The sequence below is a fragment of the Pinus tabuliformis genome, chromosome 8 (genome assembly GCF_031772625.1).
Source record: "Pinus tabuliformis cultivar Carrire ecotype Pingquan chromosome 8, CPIR1, whole genome shotgun sequence".
Taxonomy (NCBI): domain Eukaryota; kingdom Viridiplantae; phylum Streptophyta; class Pinopsida; order Pinales; family Pinaceae; genus Pinus; species Pinus tabuliformis.
In genome coordinates, this window is record NC_142294.1 from 1,088,062,254 (window position 1) to 1,088,084,392 (window position 22,139).

Below are 22,139 nucleotides of genomic sequence, written 5' to 3' on the forward strand. Positions count from 1 at the left end.
GCTAGATGGGCACCTTCCTATTTGTTGGCAGAAATGAGCATGTCACAATGTGGAGCATGTTGGTCTTTATGTGAGGTGGCAGTGCCACGTGGCTGACCCTTGTTGATGTGGCAAAGTTGTGGGGCCCAATATTTAGCTAGCCATAATTTCAAATCTAGAGGTCGGATTGAGATCAAGTTTATATCGCTGGAAGACTCTCGAAGAGCTGAGTTTGATGGTGTAGACCAAAGTTAATTCCACTAACTTTTGTGAAGGATTAAATTTTGTAACTATATTTCCATGATGAGACAATAGAAGTTGGGTTAGAGCAAAATAACACTTCTCATTTACCAACCACATTTTTTTTTTAATAATTTGGTATTTCTTTTTTATTTAAATTCAGTATTTCCTTGCTATTTACAAGAATAAAAAATGATACATAGTCAAAATAAACATTACATACTTAACTCTCAATACATTAATGTTCAATTTATATTGTTAGACTAATATATAAATTTAATATTATTATATATTTTGAAAATTTAAGAAATATATTCAAAAATTTAAGAAATATATAGTTGCAGGTAATTAATAGGAAGATTAAAAAAATTATTTGTTTATCCCATTCCTTTAACTCTGCAAGAGAAATTGGTTAACTTTTTGGATTCTTTAGTGAGGTACATGGTGTGTTACATTTGTTACTTGGTGAGGCCATTGAGGCAAGTTGAGATGGCATATGCTACATGGTATGCAGTTTATATGTAATTATGATGAAGTGAGGTTGTTGATGTGTTGTATTGGCAGAATGGCATGTGGTAAACATTTTCATATTTTTGGATGATTAAGAGGCTCGATTTTAGGTGACACATGGTATCTTCATGGAATGCCACATGGAAAGATGATATCACCTTGACGTCAATACAATGTCGACAAGAGAAAGCTGGGTGTTGATGTGGATGATAGGATGATGTGTTACTCAGTGGAAATATGGATGTAAATGGTGGTGCCATATCATCACAAATTGTGGGACCGTGGAGGAGAATTAGTGGTGCCATTTTGTAGCATGTTGCAGAGATAACAAGACCCATGGAATAAACAAAAGGGACTTAATAGAGATTCTCTCTAATATTTAATGAAAATATTAATGATGCACGACTGCAGTTGGACGTATGTACACTGAATAGGAAAAGGACGTGGTTCGACGGGAATGCTAAATGGGGACCTTCTTGTTGGTTGTCGGAAATGAGCATGTCACAACATGGAGTTTTGTGTAGAATATCCTTAGTGGATTGAAGTGATAGCGCACTGGCATTAGAGTGCTATAGTGCCATGTTGGACCTCATGTGACGTGGCAGTGCCATGTGGCTAACCCTTGCTGATGTTGTAGAGTTGTGGGGCCCAATATTTAGGTAGCCATAATTTCAAATCCAAAGGTCGGATTGAGACCAAGTTTATATCGCTGGAAGGCTCTCGACGAGCTGAACACGATGGTGTAGACCAAAGTTAATTCCACTAACTTTCACAAAGGATTAAATAGAAACTCAATGTGACAATTGTAGCATTTTTCTTTTAATTAAATTTAAAAACAAAAATAACATAACTTTTTTTGAATTAAATCAACCCTTTATCCTCACTAAGTTTATTCTGAAATAAACATGCATATTAACATAGTTAATATTATTATCCAATTTTAATTTGACTATTAAGTCTAGTAAGGCATACATACTCTACCCCCTCTCATTTTGAACCTGTGACTTCTTAGGAGGAAACACATGCTCTTAACCATTATGCCCACTCAAACTGTATAATAACAACAAACTCTCACGAACTCCATAACATTGAACCATTCTTAAAACATGATAATAACACAAAATAATTTTCTATTATAACACTAGAAAAAATTAACATAAAATTCTCTCTTAAATTAAATTGTATACACTTTTAATTCATAATTTCTATGTATTTATTATTATATAAACTTAAATTCTCTCTTAAATTAAATTGTATACACTTTTAATTCATAATTTCTATGTATTTATTATTATATAAACTTTTCTATCTTTTTAACTGACTGTATAATAATTAAAAAATAAAAAAATAAAATTCTAATATAAATCAAATCATATTTTAATTTTTTATACTTTGTATATTTTAATTTTTTATACTTCAAATTTAATCAGGAAAACTAAACACTATAATTTATTTAAATTCTTATCTGATGTTAGGTTTAGTTTTTTCTCCCTCACCTATATAATTGATTCCATTATCAATTTTATTAATTTTTTTATTTTTTATTTTCCAACTAGGTTCGATAAATCTGGGTGGACCTCCCATTGGCGAGGCCGCGACTTGACCAATTGAGCTAACCCTTGGGACTATCAATTTTATTAATGTTGATAAAATAAAATATAATAATTTAAAATCGTTATAAATATGAAAATAATCAATTTTATTAATGTTGATAAAATAAAATATAATAATTTAAAACCGTTATAAATATGAAAATATTGATATGATATTTTCTAAGATTAAATCATGGCGAACACGCCATAGCCCCTTCTAGGTCGCATTACGCTGGCTTATGAGGTGCCGTTAATATTAATGGTAAAGCCATTGCAACATTTTACAGATTGTGATGTCTTGCTATCCTATGGGATCGGCCTTTGTCCGGCCATTCTAGCCCATATCTAGGCATTGAGATGGTTAAGAAAGGTCGATCTTTGATGCGTAGCAGGAAACCAGAATTTGTTACAGGGTTATACGGCATGCGGCATCGCTGTCATAGACACCTGCCACAACGACTTTAGAGTATATTTTCCATGGCCAGCTATGCGATGGAGTTCCACATCGAGGGTATCTAGATTCGGCGAGGTTGATGAGTGTAAGGTAGTGTGGGAGGGAGGATGTGCGAAGGAGAGGGAAGGAGAATGGATTTGATTTAACTATATTAAATATTGAAAATTGGTAAACAAAATGATGTTAATGTTTTTGTTTTTAGAATATTAATTTCATTATTAATAATTATTAGGTATAATGATAATTATTAGGTAGATCGCAGGATTTAATTTTAAATATTTGAAAAAAAATTCATAAGAGTCACAAATTTACAAATCATTTAATTTATATGATTTTGTTAATTGTAAACAAAATGAGTATATAAGTTCAACATACATGCATTTAAAAAATATGTAACATGATTCTTAATCATATATATTCATTGCAACTTTACAATGGCTATTTTTAACTCGTAAAGAAAGTTTGTTATAATACCATGACCAATACCACAACTTAGTAATACCACATGCCCAAAAAACCATAATTCATTTTCATATACATTTTTTTAATTAATCAATTTATTTAAAATGGGAGAAGCATAAATGCTTTTGAGATAAATCTTAACCTTTGACTTGAGATTACTAAAAATATTTTAGAATATTATGTAGAAGTTAAATTTGTACTATCTACCAAATAATTATTTATAATTGAATTAAAATTACAAAGCCTATTACAAATTAAATACACCTATTAGTGCAATTAATTCCTTTTATAACAAGTACTACATGGCAGCTTAGTCCTTGCACTCAAGCTAGAAAATATGCTTTGCTAAAATTTGCATAAAAAATTACACCTTACATTGGTCAATGCTAAATTAATAGTGGTAAATATAACCATATAGTCTTGCTTTGGCAAGAACAAATAAATTAAGATGTCAAGTGGATACAAGGATTTGCATAAATTTTGGGTAGTAGAGTAGTAACCACTAGTAAGTCCACACATTTATAGTGTTGCTCCAACATAAGTGTTGAAGAAAAGATAAATAATGGTGGGAAGTAATTGATGGTGAATATGTCATTTCCCTGAGTATCAACTATTTTCAAGGTTTTAATTTTGAATCATTTTCTTACAAATCTTAGGAATAAAAAACCACTACACAAATATCTAAAATCATGCCATTTATGATGGTGGTGTTATGAAGTATGATGTAAATAATAATATTTGATGTTCAAATGCCTTGAGATAAGGCTAATAACAAATAATAATGAAGTTACAATTAATTTTTATGATTTTGTAATGATGTATTATGAAATAATGGTTATTAGCATTTAGCAACCATTTTTTTAATAATTTGGTATTTCCCCTTTTTTATTTAAATTCAGTATTTCCTGCTATTTACAAGAATAAAAAGTTAATAGATAGTCAAAATAAACATAACATATATAATTCTCAATATACTAATGTTCAATTTATGTTGTTAGACTGATATATAAATTTTAATATTATTCTATGTTTTGAAAATTTTAAAAATATATTCAAAATTCAATAAATAAATTTTTTTATATCTATTTATTTTTAAAATATTCAATACAAATATAATCAGAATTTTTTAAATATTAAAAAATATATAATTTCTTTAAAAATAATCTAATTTTTTTTTTGAATTAATTGCTGTGAGAATGAACTACATTAGTTTGTTGAAAACTTCTACCCAATCTTACTACATTAATTTGTTTAAAACTTCTAACCAATCTTAACTATGTGATTAATCCACTTAAAGATGTGATTAATCTTATCCATATAATTACGATTATTTTTACTCGTAACTTTTTTTTTCAATTAATTATTTCCTCTGCCATTGATATACACCCCTAGATTTTAGTTTAGTTTAATCAATGAATTTCCCACAGATATATGCGTGCATCGGATCATATATATATATATAATTTTTGACGGATTTGTTTGATCTGTTCTTCATGATACGTGTGTTCTCTGTCATATTCAATACACTGAGTTGATCGTCACAGCATTAATAAAAGTAGTTATCTTGTGGTACATCTATTTGGAAGTAGGCTAACAGATGTTGCACAATTGCTGACTTCTAATTTCACCGGTTACGTACACGAAACATCTCCATCTTCGGAGATGTTGACATAGATACATGAATTTACCCACCAAAGCGTGATCAGGGAAATGAAGACAGTCACCAACCCACAGTTGCGTCCTTGTGGAAAACGTCACAAACTAATAGTATATTATATTTATTTAATTAGAACCAGAAAGCTTGAATGTCGTTCAATATGAATGCAAATTACAAACTTATAAGGAATTATCGTTTCCTCTGGAATGGCTACGCCATTCCAATCAGTTTATATTATATACGTCTTCTATAACTGCTAAGATGAAGATGGCGATGGTGCAGGTGAAGGAGAACTCCCAGGAAAAAATTTCAGCGTAGAAATAAGAGCCTTTGCGATCAGTACATTTGCGGCATCACTAGGATGGTATTCGTCCCAAAACAAATACTTTTTTCTGTTTGGACACAGTTTTGCAGCAGCCACGCAACTCAATGTGGGCCGATATCTTCCAAAAGTGCAGCAAGGTGTATTAGAATTATTGAACCCTGCATGCGTTAAACGTCAGTAATAAACCCAGTGGCCAATCTAAAAACAAGCAGTTATCAAAACATGCTGTAATTTTAATAGCTAATCTAAATATTCTCACCATGAGCTCGGGGATTATCTATAAGCTTGCTGAAGAAATCGTAACCATCCGCAAAGACAAAGTTAGCTCCTGGTAGTGTTGAATTTAGATCCGTGATGAGTTTTTTCATAACCACATTAAACTTGACGGCATATTCGTTGAGATTCTGTTGGCAACCTCCATCTGTTGTCAGTACCCGCTGCAGTGGAATGCATCCGATAGGTCCCAATCCTGTGAAGAGCAACTTGCGCACGCCTAAATGGTGTAGCGTCTGCGCCATTTTATATATCAATGTCAAGATTGATAACAACAGGAGCATTGATAATGATAGGTCTCAAATTTAGGGCCCTGGAGTAACTCACCGTTATTTGTTGGCGCAATGTAGAGGCAAGATACTGTATGAAACCATCGGGAGTGTATGTCCAGGAATCAGCCTGCACTGGGAGCAAATAATTGTTGATGTAGTCGTTGCTTCCAATGGACATTAAATAGATGGATTGATTAAAGAACTTCTCCGCCTGGTCATCCCCGATTTTCTTGGCTATAGTTATCTTAGTTCCTTGAAACATCTCTATTTGTCTCCACAGACACAGTCGCTGAATCTAGAAGCCCAACAGTTAACCAGTTTTAACAATTTCATTGAACACATTTTTTGATAATTATGCATCATATTCTAAAATATTTCTAAAGTCACAATTTAAAAAAAAACAAAACATAACAGAAAACTACATAAATTGAAAACAAAAAAATTAACAGTTATTGAGTAGTTATTACAAAATAAGATCCTGTTTCGTTAAGAATGCCTCCTCCACCCGAAGCATAGTTGACACCATGTTTCAACACGACGTTCTCATCTGTGGATGGAGCCAGGTATGGTGCTGGGATTGGAAGACCTATTTCTTCAGCTGCAATATTAGTATCATTTAATCAATTGCATTTTTGTAAATGATATATTTTAGAAATATTTTGGAATTTGACAAACGGTCGTTTCATAAAATTTCAAATTATTCTCTCAATTTATAATCAGGATAAAATTATTCTCACCATAAATACTTCCTGGATGCTAAAAAATAATTATTGAAAGGGAAAGAAGAAAATTGCATAAGGTTATCTGCCAGTACCAACTATATCACAAATGGTTCGGCCATTCGTGTATCTGCCAGTAGCGGTTCCGTTGCCATAGTCAATGCCATACCATGGATAATTGGCCTTCGCCAGACTCCGGGGCAGATAATTGTTGTTTCCAACATCTGACAAAGAATCCCCGAAAATAAAAGATACAGGCTTTATCTCTGTTTCTGCTGCACCTGCGCCAACGCATAACACCACCAGTACCACCATTAAGGTCGCCATGAAACCTGTAACGTGTACCTGAATCCCAACCCTATCCTTTGTTCCTGTATACACAAAGTGCCCTTCTGCAATTGTTCCCGGGTACGGCTATTGGTCAGTTCGAATCACATCTCGGGTATTTATAATCAGATTTGGTATAGTTGTTGTAGACATAAAGTGGAGGGAAAATGTGAGAAGGAATACGTAAGGAGGAAATATTAAAATGATGGACTGTTATGTTAGAAGTGGTAGATACACCGGATTATTTGGACACAGGGTTATCCACCTACCAACGCTAAATTTCACCGTAAGTAGTTAGGTTAGCTGTCTGGCCATTTCTAATAATCTCCATATGTGGTTGAGAACCGTTGCGTTTCGTGGTTTCTGTGGAGATGGATGCCCATGAACACCAGCGGTCTTAACAGTTTGGCCTCAACAAGTTACCTCTAACGTAATGGAAGCATGGTCTTCCTACATGCAAATTTAAAATTATCAATTCCAGACAGATCATTGTCTCACATGGCTTTTTATAGACATCTACAATTTGTTTCTAGAGACGTGGAGAAGTTTACATAAAAAAATTCGGAGTTGTAAATTTAAGATTGGACGATTCTTTCTTTTCTTATATATATGAAAACTATTTACTAAATAAATTATAAATTTGATAATAACTTAATTTTTAAGAATAATTATTTCACATTAAAACCATTTTGGTTGGATAAATAACTATATTAAATAAAGAAATTTATGTTTCGTTGGATAGATAACTATATATATATAAATAAAAAAAGTTATGTGAATAGTGAAGTGTAAATTTTATATATTTTTAATAAGCTTTGTTTGAAATTGACTTAATAGTAGTAGATTTGAGTAGTTAAAGAGTGATAAGGATTAATAAAAAAAGGTTCTGTGAATAGTGCATTGTAAATTTTATATATTTTTAATAAGATTTGTTTCAAATTGACTTAATAGTAGTAGATTTGAGTGGTTAAAGAGTGATAAGGATTTTACAGTTTAAAAAAAAAAAAAATTATCTTTAAAATTACACTTCAAATAATAAAATATAATAATTTTATTAAAAAAATTATGTATATAATTATATTAGAAAAAATATCATCAAACTTTATACAAATGAATGTATAGCTAAACTTTCAAAAATTTATCTCAATTTTGATTTAGTCATGTTATTATTTAGAGATTTTCATGGTAATGTAGTTTTAAAGCATGAACAGTGCAGTGTAAATTTTATATATTTTTAATAAGTTTTGTTTGAAATTGACTTAATAGTAGTAGATTTGAGTAGTTAAAGAGTGATAAGGATTTTACAGTTTAAAAAAAAAAAATTTATCTTTAAAATTACACTTCAAATAATAAAATATAATAATTTTATTAAAAAAATATGTATACAATTATATTAGAAAAAATATCATCAAACTTTATACAAATGAATGTATAGCTAAACTTTCAAAAATTTATCTCAATTTTGATTTAGTCATGTTATTATTTAGAGATTTTCATGGTAATGTAGTTTTAAAGCATTATAAATCTTTCATTAGAATTATATAAAATAATTTACAAAACATAATATATATAAATAATTTAAAAATATAAAATAGAAATTGTTTTTATAAATTTATTATTATTTTTTAAAATTTATATATAATTATATAAATGTTTTCTTTCATTAACATTATAATGTTTTTGACAAGTATCTATAAATATATATGATATATTATTTCATAATAAAGTTTGTTATACAAATTTTCTATTTTTAGTTTAAGTGGGTGAGTCTAAATGAGTTCAGTTGTGATACTATTCAATATTAGTGTTTGTGGTTCAACTTCTCCCATTTTAATATTCTAAGAAATAGAAGAAAAGATCTTATAAGTCTTTTTTATAGTTTCATTTTCATTCCAATATTATATGAAAAAGGGGATTTTGGAATTTAGATATTGTAAAGAAGATGGAAAGATCTTGTGATACTTCTTTACAACTCAACTTTTTGTTGAAATATATTAGGGAAAATAGAAGGATATCTTGAGGTTTTATGTATATATAAAGAAACATTCAAGGGATCTCACCATTTTCCTATAATATTAGAATGAAGGGTTGTTCAATTGCCAACCAAAAATCATAGTAAGGTTGAACTATAATTCAAAACTTAGCAACAATTTAGATTTTGAAATAGTTCATTCAAATTTGATTTACTTATGCATGCATAGGTAAAATACCAATTAATACAATATTTCTATATGCAACCATACATTTGATCGTTACCTGAAAGTGACCCCATGGATCTAGGAAAGTTTAGTGTAAGTAGATAGTTTAACAAATGTTCACTATAAGTTGAAATTGTTGGTAACTAGAGGTTCTAACAAAGACTTTTCTTAGGGCACTAACATCTATAAGGAGCACAAATGCACTCATAACCAATAAGCACTAGTGCATATTTGATCCAAATAGAAAATGATATTGAGCCATGGTAGCCACTTGTGGTATATACCCATGGTATTGTAACTTAAAAAAGACTATAAATAACAAGTCTCATTTTGTAAAAGGCTTGATTGGTCCTCCATGATGTAGCTGGAATTCTTCTATGCTATTAAAAAATAAAGTTTGTTTGTGTTTTTTTTTTCGTTTTCTTCTTCCTCTTGGATCTTGGCCCCTCAAAATTTGGATGAGTGGTATTAGAGCAGGCTGGGTCTGTGATGACCACTAGGTTCAAGCCATTGTTGGGAGCAATTACAGCTTCTCTAACTATTGAGTTGATCCATATATTTTAACTTCAAGGATACATACAAAATTGCGTATGAAAGAGCATATTAACCAAGTAACTTAACACATGAAAAAGAAGTGGAATTCATAAAGAAACCATGAGATCAAAGACACACAAACGATTTGATTACGGAGTTCACCCAATGTGGACTACATCTTCGAGCTCTACTCAAAGTGGGGAGGCCTTCTTTCATTAAGTGGCAACAAAGAAATAAATTACAATCAACTTTACAAAAAAATGACCATTATACCTCCAATTTTGATGATGACCTGAAAACCAAGACCTCAGCTGGAGAAATGGACTGCACAGTTGGACTCCTAGCGAGAAAACGTGCAAAAATGACTATAAACTTGTCATATTCTGACACTAGAACCTCTTGCCTCTCAAGGGAATATTCTTAGCATCAAAATAGATTCCTCGCTCATGGTTTTGGCCCTCCTAGCCACTCAGGGTTCCGTTGGTCTGCCCTCCGCCAATCTCAAATGGCATTTGATGAAGGTTTTTATAACGTTGTTTGAGCAGAGTTACCAAACCACGAGTCGTGGCTCATTGGTAACTGTCGACAAATTATGTGGAGGTGTGCTCGGTTCAAAACCCGCCCACCCCATACTTGGTGTGAATTTGTTTTGGAATATGCGGCATGGTTATTAATATTAGTGTTGTGGTATATATATGTAATGTTGTTGTTGACCGGCGGTTACAGTTGGCATATGTGTTGGTGTTGTGATATATATGTAATATCGTTGTTGACCGGTGGTCGGGCGGGTCCTCCCGAGGTGGCCCGCCCACCACACATTTTTAATATAAACATAATAATATTGTTGGGTCTGTTGGGGGTGGCAGCTTGCCACCCAAAATTTAATTTTAATTTTAATTTTTATACTGTACGAGTTAAAATTTGGGATCATGTTTTTAAGGGTCACTTGGAGAATTAAAGAGGTGACAAATTTTCCCTTTTCGACTGTCGTTTTCCTTGCACTGGGACTCTGCCAAATTGTTGCCTTGTTAGAGAATGCCACTTGACCAAGTTTGACCAGAACTTTGACCAACTATAACTTGAGCATACAAACTCAAATTTGAGTGTGGTTCACACCATTAGAACCAGGGCGAAGAGCACTACAACCTGATCCTAGTTTTACTTCCATCTGAGTACTTTGATTTTTGAGTTATTTTCAAGGCCACTTCTATTTCTGGATCCACTTGGATCAGTCCTCCCCAGTAATGATCTTTGGACCGCCAAAATATTTATCAATCAATTGGAAAGTGAGGGAATTTGTCCCTCACTTTCTCCTTTTCAATCCATTGAGCCTTACTTGGATGCATTCCCTTGAAACCAATATGAAGGTACTCCACATCTCCCCGTCATGAAGTCCTGGTCTTCCTATCGAGAATGATATCCTCTGGTAGCTTGTCTAAGTATTAAGGTGCAAAATCGTCCACTGTAGGAACGTGTACAACCTCTTCGGTGTCCATGATCAACGAAGGCTCATAAAGCTTTAATTTTTCAATGTTCACCACTGAGTACATCTGCATGTAAGCTGGAAAATGGAGATGAAAAGAATTGTTTCCAATCTCCTCTAATATGGTGAATGGGCCATATTTGATTTGTCGCAACTTCTTTCCTTTCCCTTTCATGATCTGAATTGGATCATTATATTTTCTTCATCCATCTCGATGCATTTGGAGTGGAAAAAGTGGAGGAATCATCTCACGGGACCATTTTTACCAACGAGACCTAGTTTGGCGAAACGAGGTTTGAAACCTTCTTAGAGCATTTTGAGGCATCAAACGACGTTTTTTGGGGGCCAAGCTTAACGCATTATTGCATACCATTTCATGCTATTCTACACACATATACCTTTTGAATGGCGCAAGAAGCATGTCAATCAGAGTCCGTATGCAAAAGTTATGCCACTCAAAAGTTGACCTTCCTATTTTCACACCTATAGTTCAGGAGGATGCTGCATCAGCCCCCATTATTCATGGAAAAGGGGCTAGCCACATTTTTGTGATGTAAAAAAAATCTAGAAGATTCTATTTTGTAACTCTAGTTACGAGTTGATGTAGTCAAATTCAACCACTAGTAGGCTATCAGGTTATGTTATAACCAGACCACTAGGATGATCAAGTTCTCAGAATTATGCTAAAAAAATAAAAGTGTCAGAAACTTCTCAATCTTAGCTTTAGATTGAAGAGATCATCATTCTAAATCCAATGGTGCAAACGACACTCAAATCCGAGTTCGTATGCAAAAGTTAGAGCAAGTCAAAGTTCATGTTTGAGTTGCCTACATGGCAGGGTTGGGATGATGTGGCAAGGTCTTCAGCGAATGAGGAGGCGCCAAGTGGAAGCCTTCCATTTGCCCTAACAAATCACATATCATAGCAATAGATGGATCAACGAATAGGTTATCTACCCGGGCAAGGTTGAAGTTGCGATGCAATGCAATCACATCGAAAACACGAATCGGCCCTGACGCAGTGGAGTTCCGATTGCAATAGACCTCAGAATTGATAGGTTCATATGCCACAGTTTAATACCCCGATGGGTCCGCAAAATTGCAATTGCAGTGTTCTATTGGGTAAACAAGACCTTCTCCCACAACTGATCGCCGATTGCAATGAGCGGTTGATTCCGGATGCGGGAGGTTATATATTTTGTTTAATAACCTATCGGGTCCACAACACCACATATCAATGTTTTGCAGTGTTAAGAGCCCGCAACTTAGCCGATTGCAATTGCGATAAGGCCAAAAAAAAGGATTTATCCTACCGAACGGCGATTTTTTTGCTCCATTAGTGGATTTTGAAGTGGAAAAGGGGTTTTTAGTCGGTTTTGGAACATTTTGTGGAATGAATAGTGGTAGAACTGGGAGAAGTCATAACTCCTTCAATTCTTATCCAAAGTAGATCTAAAAATAGTCAATTCTAGCAGTTTTTTGTCTTATGAACTTATTGAGACAGGTTTCAGAGGTATTTGAGCATTATAAACACACTTTTGATGTAATTTGATCATAATAGAGAGACCCAAGCAATTGGAAGCTGGATCAAGGAGACGTAGCCCAAGAGGGGTGAACTCCTTTATCATGTGCTTATTGTGCGTTGTATATTGATGTTCATTGTTGTTATATTGTTGTTGTTTAGAATATGTTTTTATGTTAAATTGTTTATAACATTTACATAAGAAACTCTCATCGGAATCTGTTAATTGCAAAAGTTTTTGAATCCTTAAGCACTTGAAAAAGAAGATGATAAGCATCTTGGATTTATTTCTGAATGGGGAATTAACACATCATTACTAATCTACTCCAATTCGGATCAATCTGGTATCAGAGCAGTGGTTTTTCTTACTAGATTTGCATTTTGAAAGAATGATTTAATTGTTTGCAAGTTTATCTCATGCTCACAAGGTTAAAGCTCAAAAGAGGTGAAGGAAACATGGTTGAAAGCCATGAAATTAGGTCAAAGAGAAGAAGAGAAAGGTTGCCAAAGTCTTCAACACTAGTTAACCTCAAGCTGCAGAAGTTACAGTTGAGATTCCAACACTAGTACAACCTCAAGTTGTAGTTGAGTCTTCAAAGATCATGTCTCATGAAGGAGAACCTATCATGACAGAAGATGAGAAGACCTTCAGAAAGGATTTATTTGATATGACAAAGATGGTGAAGGTCCTCTATGAAGAGAGGAACATCAGACTAAAAGGAGAAAGTTCCAAGCCTCCCAATGTTGAAGGCTCTTTAGGAGGAGGTAATGGAAAAGAAGATAAGGGAAAAGGAAATAATGTGAATGGAGATAAGACTCCACCATCTCCACCATCTTCTTCATCTTCTTCTTCGAAAGAATCTTCAAACTCTTCCACCACTACCACCATTACTCATACTCATCATCATTCTTCAAAAGGGGTTGGTAAATCACCTTTTTCTAAAGCTTGATGTTAAATTTGAGTTGCCTATGTACAATGGAGAAGTTAATGCAGAGAAGTTGGATAACTGGATTCGTCAGTTGGAGGTGTATTGTAGAATTTAGAACCTTCAAGAGGATGATATCAAGATTCAGTTGGCTTCATTGAGAATGGAGGGTGCAACACTTGTATGGTGGGAAGCAAGGACTCAAGACGAGATCAAGAAACATGGTAAGATCTCTATTACTTGGTCTGATTTCATTGCTACTATAAAAAGACAGTTCTACCCTTTAGCTCATATGAAAAAATCCATTATGAATTGGCAAAATTTCAAACAGTTGAAAGGTCAAAATGTGCAAGAGTATACTCAAGAGTTTAGGAAAATAGCTCTTATTCTAGGAGTAGACTTACAGTCACAAGATACCTTGTTGAAATACATAGGAGGGTTGCATAGCTATCTTCGACATACCATTCTTATGTTCAGTCCCATGAATCTTGATGAGGTCTATGTTCAAGCTACACACCTTGAAGCAAGAGGGGAAAATATACAGGAAGAAGGTAAGAAGAAGCCATTTCAAAGTGTTGAAAAAGGGAATAAGTTTAAAGGAAAGCAGAAGAAAAATGTTTCTATTAAGAAAGAAGGGGAGAGACCCGTGTGCAAGAATTGTTCCAAGGAAGGACATGATGAAGTGCATTGTTGGAAGCTTCATCCAGAATTATGACCAAAGAAATTCAACAATAAATGGAAACAGAAGACCAATGCTGTTTCACAACAAGACTTGGGTTCAGACTCAGGGGATGAAACAAAAATTGCAGCCACAGTCACCAAAGGAAAAGTCGTGGAAAAAGAAAGAAAAGAGGCCAGTAAAGAGGCAGTCGTAGCAAGTACCAGCACAACAAATAATACCCATAATGTTTCAAATGAGGAAAACCGAATAGAGTTATTCCATATCCGAGTCATTTGCAAACATATGAAAATTGATACGCTATTTGACAGTGGATCGCAGGCCAACTTAATTTCTATGGATTTGGTTAAGAAAATGAATTTGAGAACCATGCCCCATCACAAACCATATCCGTTGGGATAGATAACCTAGGATGCTAATTTACATGTCACACAGAAATGTATTTTCAGGTAAATCACCGCTAATTTCATTGATGAATTTGAATTAGACATTGTGCCATTGGATATCTCAGGAATTGTGTTGGGAAGTCCGTATTTGTATGAAAGGAAGGTTGTTTTCCACATATTTGAGAGTAAATACCATTTGTTCAAAAATGGAGTGGAGTACATTGTGAGAGCCCATCGCAGGAAACTTAATCTATCTTTGGCAAGCATGGGTGAAATGAAATGACTGGTTAATTCCAGCAAGAGTCTCGTGCTCCTCATGATCAAGCAGAAAAAATGACATGGAGCAGGAATCCTTTGCAGGCTGTGATGTAAAGATGAAATCTGAATTGATTGATGTGGTCAATCAATATGGGGACATGTTTCAAGAACCAAAAGGACTGCCACCAAAAAGAGGAATTCAACATGAAATTCAGCTACAACAGGACTGTCCACTCCCAAACATTGGTATGTATCGAATGTCAATTCTATAAAGTTTATAAATTAAGAAACAAGTCCAGGAATTGTTAGATAAAGGATTAATTCATCCTTCTACTTCACGATGTGGTTCACCAATTGTATTGGTACCCATGAAAGATGGAACCTGGCACATGTGTGTAGATTATCGAGCTTTAAATAAGATCACAATAAAGAATCGATACCCACTGCCCAAAATATATGATTTGCTAGATTAGTTGAAAAATGCAAAGTATTTCACTAAATTAGACTTGAGAAGTGGATATCATCAAGTTAGAATAGCTGAGGAGGACATATGGAAGATTGCTTTTAAAACCAAATAGGGATTGTTTGAGTGGCTGGTTATTCCTTTCGGTCTTTGTAATGCTCTAGCTACATTCATGAGAGTTACGAATGATGTTTCAAGATCACTTATTGATCAGTTTGTAATTGTCTATTTAGATGATATTTTGATATTCAACAAATCATGAGAAGAGCATGTCAAGCATGTTAGGAAAGTTTTGGATATCATGAGAAAATAACAGTTATTTCTAAAGATTTCTAAATGTGAATTCCATAAAACTTCCTTAGTGTATTTGGGTCACATAGTTGGAGGAGGTGAGATGAATATTAATCCCTCTAAAGTTTCAGTCATTGTGAATTAGCCAATACCAAAATCAGTCACAGAAGTAAGGAGTTTTTTAGGAGCAGTGCAGTACTAGAGGAATTTTATTGCCAATTTTTCCTCCATAGCAGCTCCACTACATGCGTTGACCAACGTGAAGGTTTTCTTCTAGTGGGGAGACAAACAACAAAAAGCATTTGATGATTTGAAACAAAAGATCAGTTCAACCCCAATTTTGGCATTGTCAGATTTGAAACAACCATTTGAAATACAGACAAATGCAAGTGACTACGCCATGGGTGCAGTTACTTTACAGCATGGTAAGCCCATTTCATTTCATTCGAAAATTTTTAATGGTGTTGTTATTAATTATCCTATGTATGATAAAGAGCTTTACGCATTGGTACAAAGTGTGAAGAAATGGAAGCATTATTTGATGGGAAAAGAAACCATTATTCACACCGATCATCAGCCTCTGCAATGTCTGCAATATCAAACCAAATTGCATCAGTCAAGGAACTTTCATTAGATAGGATTTTTACAGCAATTCCACTTGGTAATCATGTACAAGAAAGGCATTTATAATAGAGTTTCTTATATGCTTTCTAGACCGGTTGTAAATGTAGCCATTTTACTCAAGAATAATTTTGTTTTGCCTGAATGTTATGCTGAACAATACGCATAGGATGTTGACTTTCAAGAGGTGTATTTAAACTTGATTCAAGGCCAACACGTTGAGGAATTAGACTACCATGTACATGATAATTTGTTATATAATTTCGGAAGACTTTGTGTTCCATAGGGAGAGAGAGTAAATGTGACAAGGGAAACACACACTTCTCTTATTGCAGGACATTTTAGTATAAGTAAAACAATGACAAATCTTCAGAGGTATTTTTATTGGCCTCGTATGCTTGAAAGTGCGTCACATTTTATAAGAGGTTGTTCATTGTGTGCAGTCACTAAGCCTATTAATAGGAAACTAGGATTGTACAAACCACTTCTAGTGCCTTTAAGACCATGGGAAAGTGTTTCTATGGATTTTGTAGGAGGTTTTCCTTTGCCAAGGAAAGGTCATGATTATTTGTATGTAGTTCTGGATAGGTTCAGCAAGATGTGCATGTTAATGCCTTATAAAAATAAAATTAAAGTTGAACAAACATCTCAACTTTTCTTTCAAAATGTATGGGTTCATTTTGGATTGCCTACTTCTATTGTAAGCGATCATGATTCTCAATTTATTGGGAATTTTTGGTCAATTTTATGGAACTTGATGGACACCAATTTGAAGAAAAGTATGGCCTTCCATCCACAAACAGATGGTCAAACAGAAGTAGTAACATGCTTACAACCGAGCAAAACACTCTTCTACTCTAACTTCATCTTTTGAGGCATGTCTCGGTTATTTTCCTAAAATGCCTTTGGATTTAATCTTTGAGAAAGATGTAGCTGTAGATTGATATAGTGACATAGACAAGGCAAAGAAATTCATTGAGAAAATTCAGTTGATTCACAAACAATTCAAGAACAACTAGACAAGAGTCAAGGCAAGTATAAGGAAAGGCATGATAAGCATTGTGTGGATCATCAGTTTCAAGTAGGTGATAAAGTTTGGCTATACATTAGCAAGGAAAGGCTTCAAGTTGAAGGTAAAAGGCTAAAACCAATTCGTTATGGTCCATTTAAAATTCTAGAAAAGATTGGTAATAATGCTTTGAGGCTTGATTTTCCTTCATATATGCAAATATATTCCATTGTTAATGTTGAAAATTTTGAGATTGTATGAACCTACTTTGATTGAAGATCAAGGAGAGAATGTTCAAATTCCATCTATTGAAGAATTTTCTCTAGAATACCTTGATGTGCTTCAGCAAGACACTATACTTGACAGAAGGACAAGGACAACTAAAAGGGGAAATATTGATTATCTTCGAGTGGGTCTCAAAGGTACACATCCATCAAAGTCCAAATGGATTGAAGTGGGGAAGGTGAGGGAACAATACCCTCATCTATTCAATAACTGAAAGTGATCCTTTTGGGGTCCAAAAGGCTTCCAGTGGGGAGGAGTGATTAGGTGCTCAAAATTATGCTAAAAAATCAAAGTGTCAGAATCTTCTCAAACTCAACTTCAGATTGAAGAGATCACCATTCTAAATCCAACAGTGTGAACATCACTCAAATCTGTGTTCGTATACAGACATTAGAGCAATTCAAAGCTCATGTTTGACTTTCCTACATGGCAAGATTGGGATGATGTGGCAAGGTCTTTAGTGAATGAGGAGGCGCCAAGTGGTAGCCTACCATTGGCCCTCGCAAATCACATATCACAGTGGTAGATGGATCGGCGAACAGGTTATCGAGCCCAACAAGGTTGAAGTTGTGATGCAATGTAATCACATCGACAACAAGAATCGGCCCTGACACAGTGGAGTTCCGATTGCGATAGACCCCAAACGTGATAGGTTTATATGCCATAGTGTAACACCCCAGCGGGTCTGTGAAATCATAATCATAGTGTTCTATCGGGTAAACAAGACCTTCTCCCCTATCCGATCACCGATTGCGATGAGCGGTGGATTTTAGACATAGGAGGTTATATATTCTAGTTTAATAAGCCGTCGAATCCACAACACCACATATCAATGTTTTGAAGTGTTAAGAGCCCACATCTTAGTCGATTGCGATTACGATAAGTCCAATAGGATTTAGCCTGCTAAACGATGAATTTTTCGTTCCATTAGCAGATTTTGGAGTGAAAAAAAGGGGTTTTTGGTCAGTTTTGGAGTATTTTGTGGAACAAATAGCGGGAGAACTAGGAGAAGTCATAACTCCTTTATTTCTTATCCAAATTGGATGCAAAAATAGTCAGTTCTAGAATTTTTTGGTCTTATGAACTCATTGAGATAGGTTTCAGAGGCATCTAAGCATTGTAAACACACTTTTGATTTAATTTGAGCATAATAGAGAGGCCCAAGCCACTGGAAGCTGGACCAAGGAGACATAGCCCAAGAGGAGTGAACTCCTTTATCATGTGCTTGTTGTGTTTTGTATATTGATGTTCATTTTTGTTATATTGTTGTTGTTAAACATACATTTTTATGTTAAATTTTTTCATGGGAATCTCTCAATTGCAAAATTAATTGAATCCTTAAGAACTTGAAAAAGAAAATGATAAGCATCTTGGGTTTATTTCTGAATGGGTAATTAGCACAGTATTACTAATCAGCTCCAATTCGAATCATAGGAGGAAGAGGCATTTGATTCTTTCATGAGCATTTTTGTTCCATAGCTGAGAAAAGATAACAACAAGAGATAAGAGGTAGAGAACACAGAGAGTATTTTTGCATTGTAGTAGCCCATGGGCCATGGACATTACTTCTTTATACCTGCAGCCATATTTCAAGATGGAGAAAGAGAGTGAAGCGGCCTCACCTTCCAACTGGGTTCTCTCCCGAAAGGGTTTCCCAAATAGAATATCTTGTGTCCTATGTGAGTGTGTTCTTATTTTTTCATTCTCTATTTTTCTGCATAATTTCCATTTGCATGCATGCACTATTTACAGTTAAATCCACAGATCTTAAATTTTATTAAACTGTAATAGTGTAGAATTTCGAGATTTTGAATATAATATTATTAGATCTATTGCGATGAACTATCTAGTGGAATATCCATCATAGTTTACATATCATTTGGTATTAGAGCAGGTTTCTTTGCGTATTTGTGGATATTTGCAGGGGATCTAGGTCAGCAAGCTCTAAAATTGTAAAACCCTAATCATGACCGACAAATCTATAAATGAACCTTGTGATCCTGCATAGGTGAGGTTTTCACACCTCGAACAACAAGTCATGGATATAAACCACAATGTAAACCTTCTCATGGCGGCCCTAAGAAATAAGATGGGGATATTTGGAGAAGATGGGGGTTCGAAAGGATAGTACAAATTAGAAGGGGGATTAGGATATTGAGAAGATATGAAGAACTAGCCGAAAAAAGAACCTGTAAAAGGTAAACTTAGTTCGAGTGTCATGAATCAATCCCTGTTCAAAATGGAAGAAAAATTTGAAATCAAGTTGTACCATGGTGCAATTGATGCTATGAAGATGAACCATTGGTTGCGGTAAGTGGAAGTTTATTTTAGTGTCCATTAGATCGAGGAAGGGAAAAATATCTCATTCACACGATTGAAATTAGAGGGTCATGCACTGACTTGGTGGGAGAGCCACAAGGAAACCTGAGGTAGGAGGGAGAACCTCCAGTGACTAAGTGGGAGGATTTCAAAACCCTCATTAAGTCATAGTTTTATCCCATTCTGCACATGGAGGACTAGTGGATCTGGTGGCATTACTTCAGGCAAAAGTCAGGCCAAAGCGTGTAGGAATACAACAAAAAATTCATAAAGATGGCTATAATGTTGGGTATCTCTCCAAAGAACTCAGATGTACTCCTCAAGTATTTTGGGGTTATACACCACCATATACGTGATCAAGTAATGTTGTTCAAGCCCAAATCGGTGGACGAGGCTTGTGTACAGGCACACTACCTAGAGAACATAGGTTTGAAAAGAGTGCAACCAAGTGGATCAAAGTAGAAGGAGAAACATGAAGCTTCTAAGGAGGGGGAGAAGAAGAAAAAAGGGGGAAAAGATAAAAAGAAGATAGCCACAACACACCAGTGCAAAGATCCTAGAAACCACTGGAATCTAGATGGCCATATAGAGGAGAAGTGTGGGAAGTTTCATCCAAAGATAAACCCGAATAACAAGAAGAAACATAAGAAGAAAAAGAATCTCATGGCCACTGATTCGAGCAACCAAGTTGAAAGCATCGCAGACGTGGATGAGAAGATCGTTTGTACATCAATGCAAAAGGAAGTGAATCTGAGTACCCTTCAACAATAGGAAGAGAAAGAAATGACCAAACTCTTCCATATAAAGATACATGTCAAGAAGACAAAGATTGATGCTCTGTTTGACTCAAGATTGCAGGTGAATCTCATTGCAACAGAGTTGGTCAAGAAGTTGGGGCTAGAATTTCGTGATCATCCAAACCCATATCCACTGGGATGGGTAAATAAGGATGCAGAGATGAAGGTAACAAAATAATGCAAAATTAGATTTGTTATCAGTGTTGATTTTATTGATGAAGTAGATCTGGATGTGGTTCCCCTTGATGTATGTGGAGTCGTGTTTGGGAGTCCATACTTATACATGTGTGATGAAATATTCATGAGGAGAGCTAACTAGTACCGACTCATCAAGGATGGTAAATCATTCATCATCAATGTGCACAAAGGCAAGTCAAAAATTTCATTGGTAAGTGCCAATCAAGCCAAGAAATTGATCAACTCCAGCAAGAAGTATGTTATATTATTTTTAAGAGAAAGTTAGTTTGAAGAGGAGTTAATAAGAGGAAAGGAATCCGTAGAGGGGTGTAGTAAGAAATAGAAACAACAATTGGAGGAGTTGTTACAGGCATATAAGGAGGTGTTCCAAGAACCTAAAGGGTTACCACCTAAGAGAGAAGTAGATCATTAGAACCAGTTATTGCCAGAATCCCCATTGCCAAATATAGGGTTGTACAAGTAGTCTACCATAGAAGCAAGTGACGTGAAGAAAAAATTGCAACAGCTGCTGGAATAGGGTGTCATTTTACTAAGTACATCACCATGTGGGTCACCCATAATCATTGTGCCAAAGAAGGATGGGACTTGGCAGATATGTATAAATTACAGGGCCTTGAATTAAATCACACTCAAGAATAGATACCCCCTGCCAAGGATAGATTATTTGCTGGAACAGTTGCAGCAAGAAAAATACTTCACCAAGATGGACTTGAAGTCTGGATATCAACAGGTTCGAGTCAAAGAACAAGATACATGGAAACACACCTTCAAAACTAGGAAAGGTTTGTATGAGTGGTTTGTTATGCCATTTGGCCTATGTAATGCACCAACTACATTTATGAGATTAATGAATAATGTACCGCGCCCTTTTATAGATTAATTTATTATTCTCTTTGGATGATATACTAGTATATAGTGCTACCTAGGAGGAGCATATTTCACATTTGAGGCAGGTGCTGGAGACATTGAAGAAGAACAAACTACTAGAAAATCTCAAGAAGTGTGAATTTGCATAGCAGTCTTTGGTGTATCTGGGTATGTGATTAGTGGAGGAGAACTGAAGATAGATCCTTCCAATATGGAGGCCATCATGAAATGGCCAGTGCCTACTAATGTTTATGAGGTCAAGAGTTTCATTGGGGTAGCATAGTACCTAAGGAAATTCATAGCTTCATTTTTAGTGGTAACAACGTCACTCCACGCCATAAAAACAAGTGGCAAGAGTTTCCAGTGGGGTAAAGGTTAGCAAAAGGCTTTTGAGGAGCTAAAGAAGAAGATCAGTCAAGCACCAATTTTGGCATTACCAAACTTGCAATGGCCCTTTGAAGTGGAGACAGATGTGAGTGGGTATGCTATGGGAG

The 22,139-nt window shown here is 34.8% G+C and overlaps 1 protein-coding gene across 1 annotated transcript; it reads right to left on the reverse strand.

Moving 5' to 3' along the window:
• Window positions 1-4,979: 4,979 nt before the first annotated feature.
• LOC149239137 (GDSL esterase/lipase At1g74460-like) lies at window positions 4,980-6,920 on the reverse strand. The gene is made up of 5 exons (XM_089367080.1): window positions 6,579-6,920; window positions 6,232-6,362; window positions 5,820-6,059; window positions 5,479-5,728; window positions 4,980-5,377 (listed from the first exon to the last, which is right to left on the reverse strand). Exons 1-5 carry the CDS (start codon window positions 6,808-6,810, stop codon window positions 5,151-5,153), a joined length of 1,080 nt encoding a protein of 359 aa, XP_089223206.1. The 5' UTR covers window positions 6,811-6,920; the 3' UTR covers window positions 4,980-5,150.
• Between the last annotated feature and the right edge of the window lie 15,219 nt (window positions 6,921-22,139).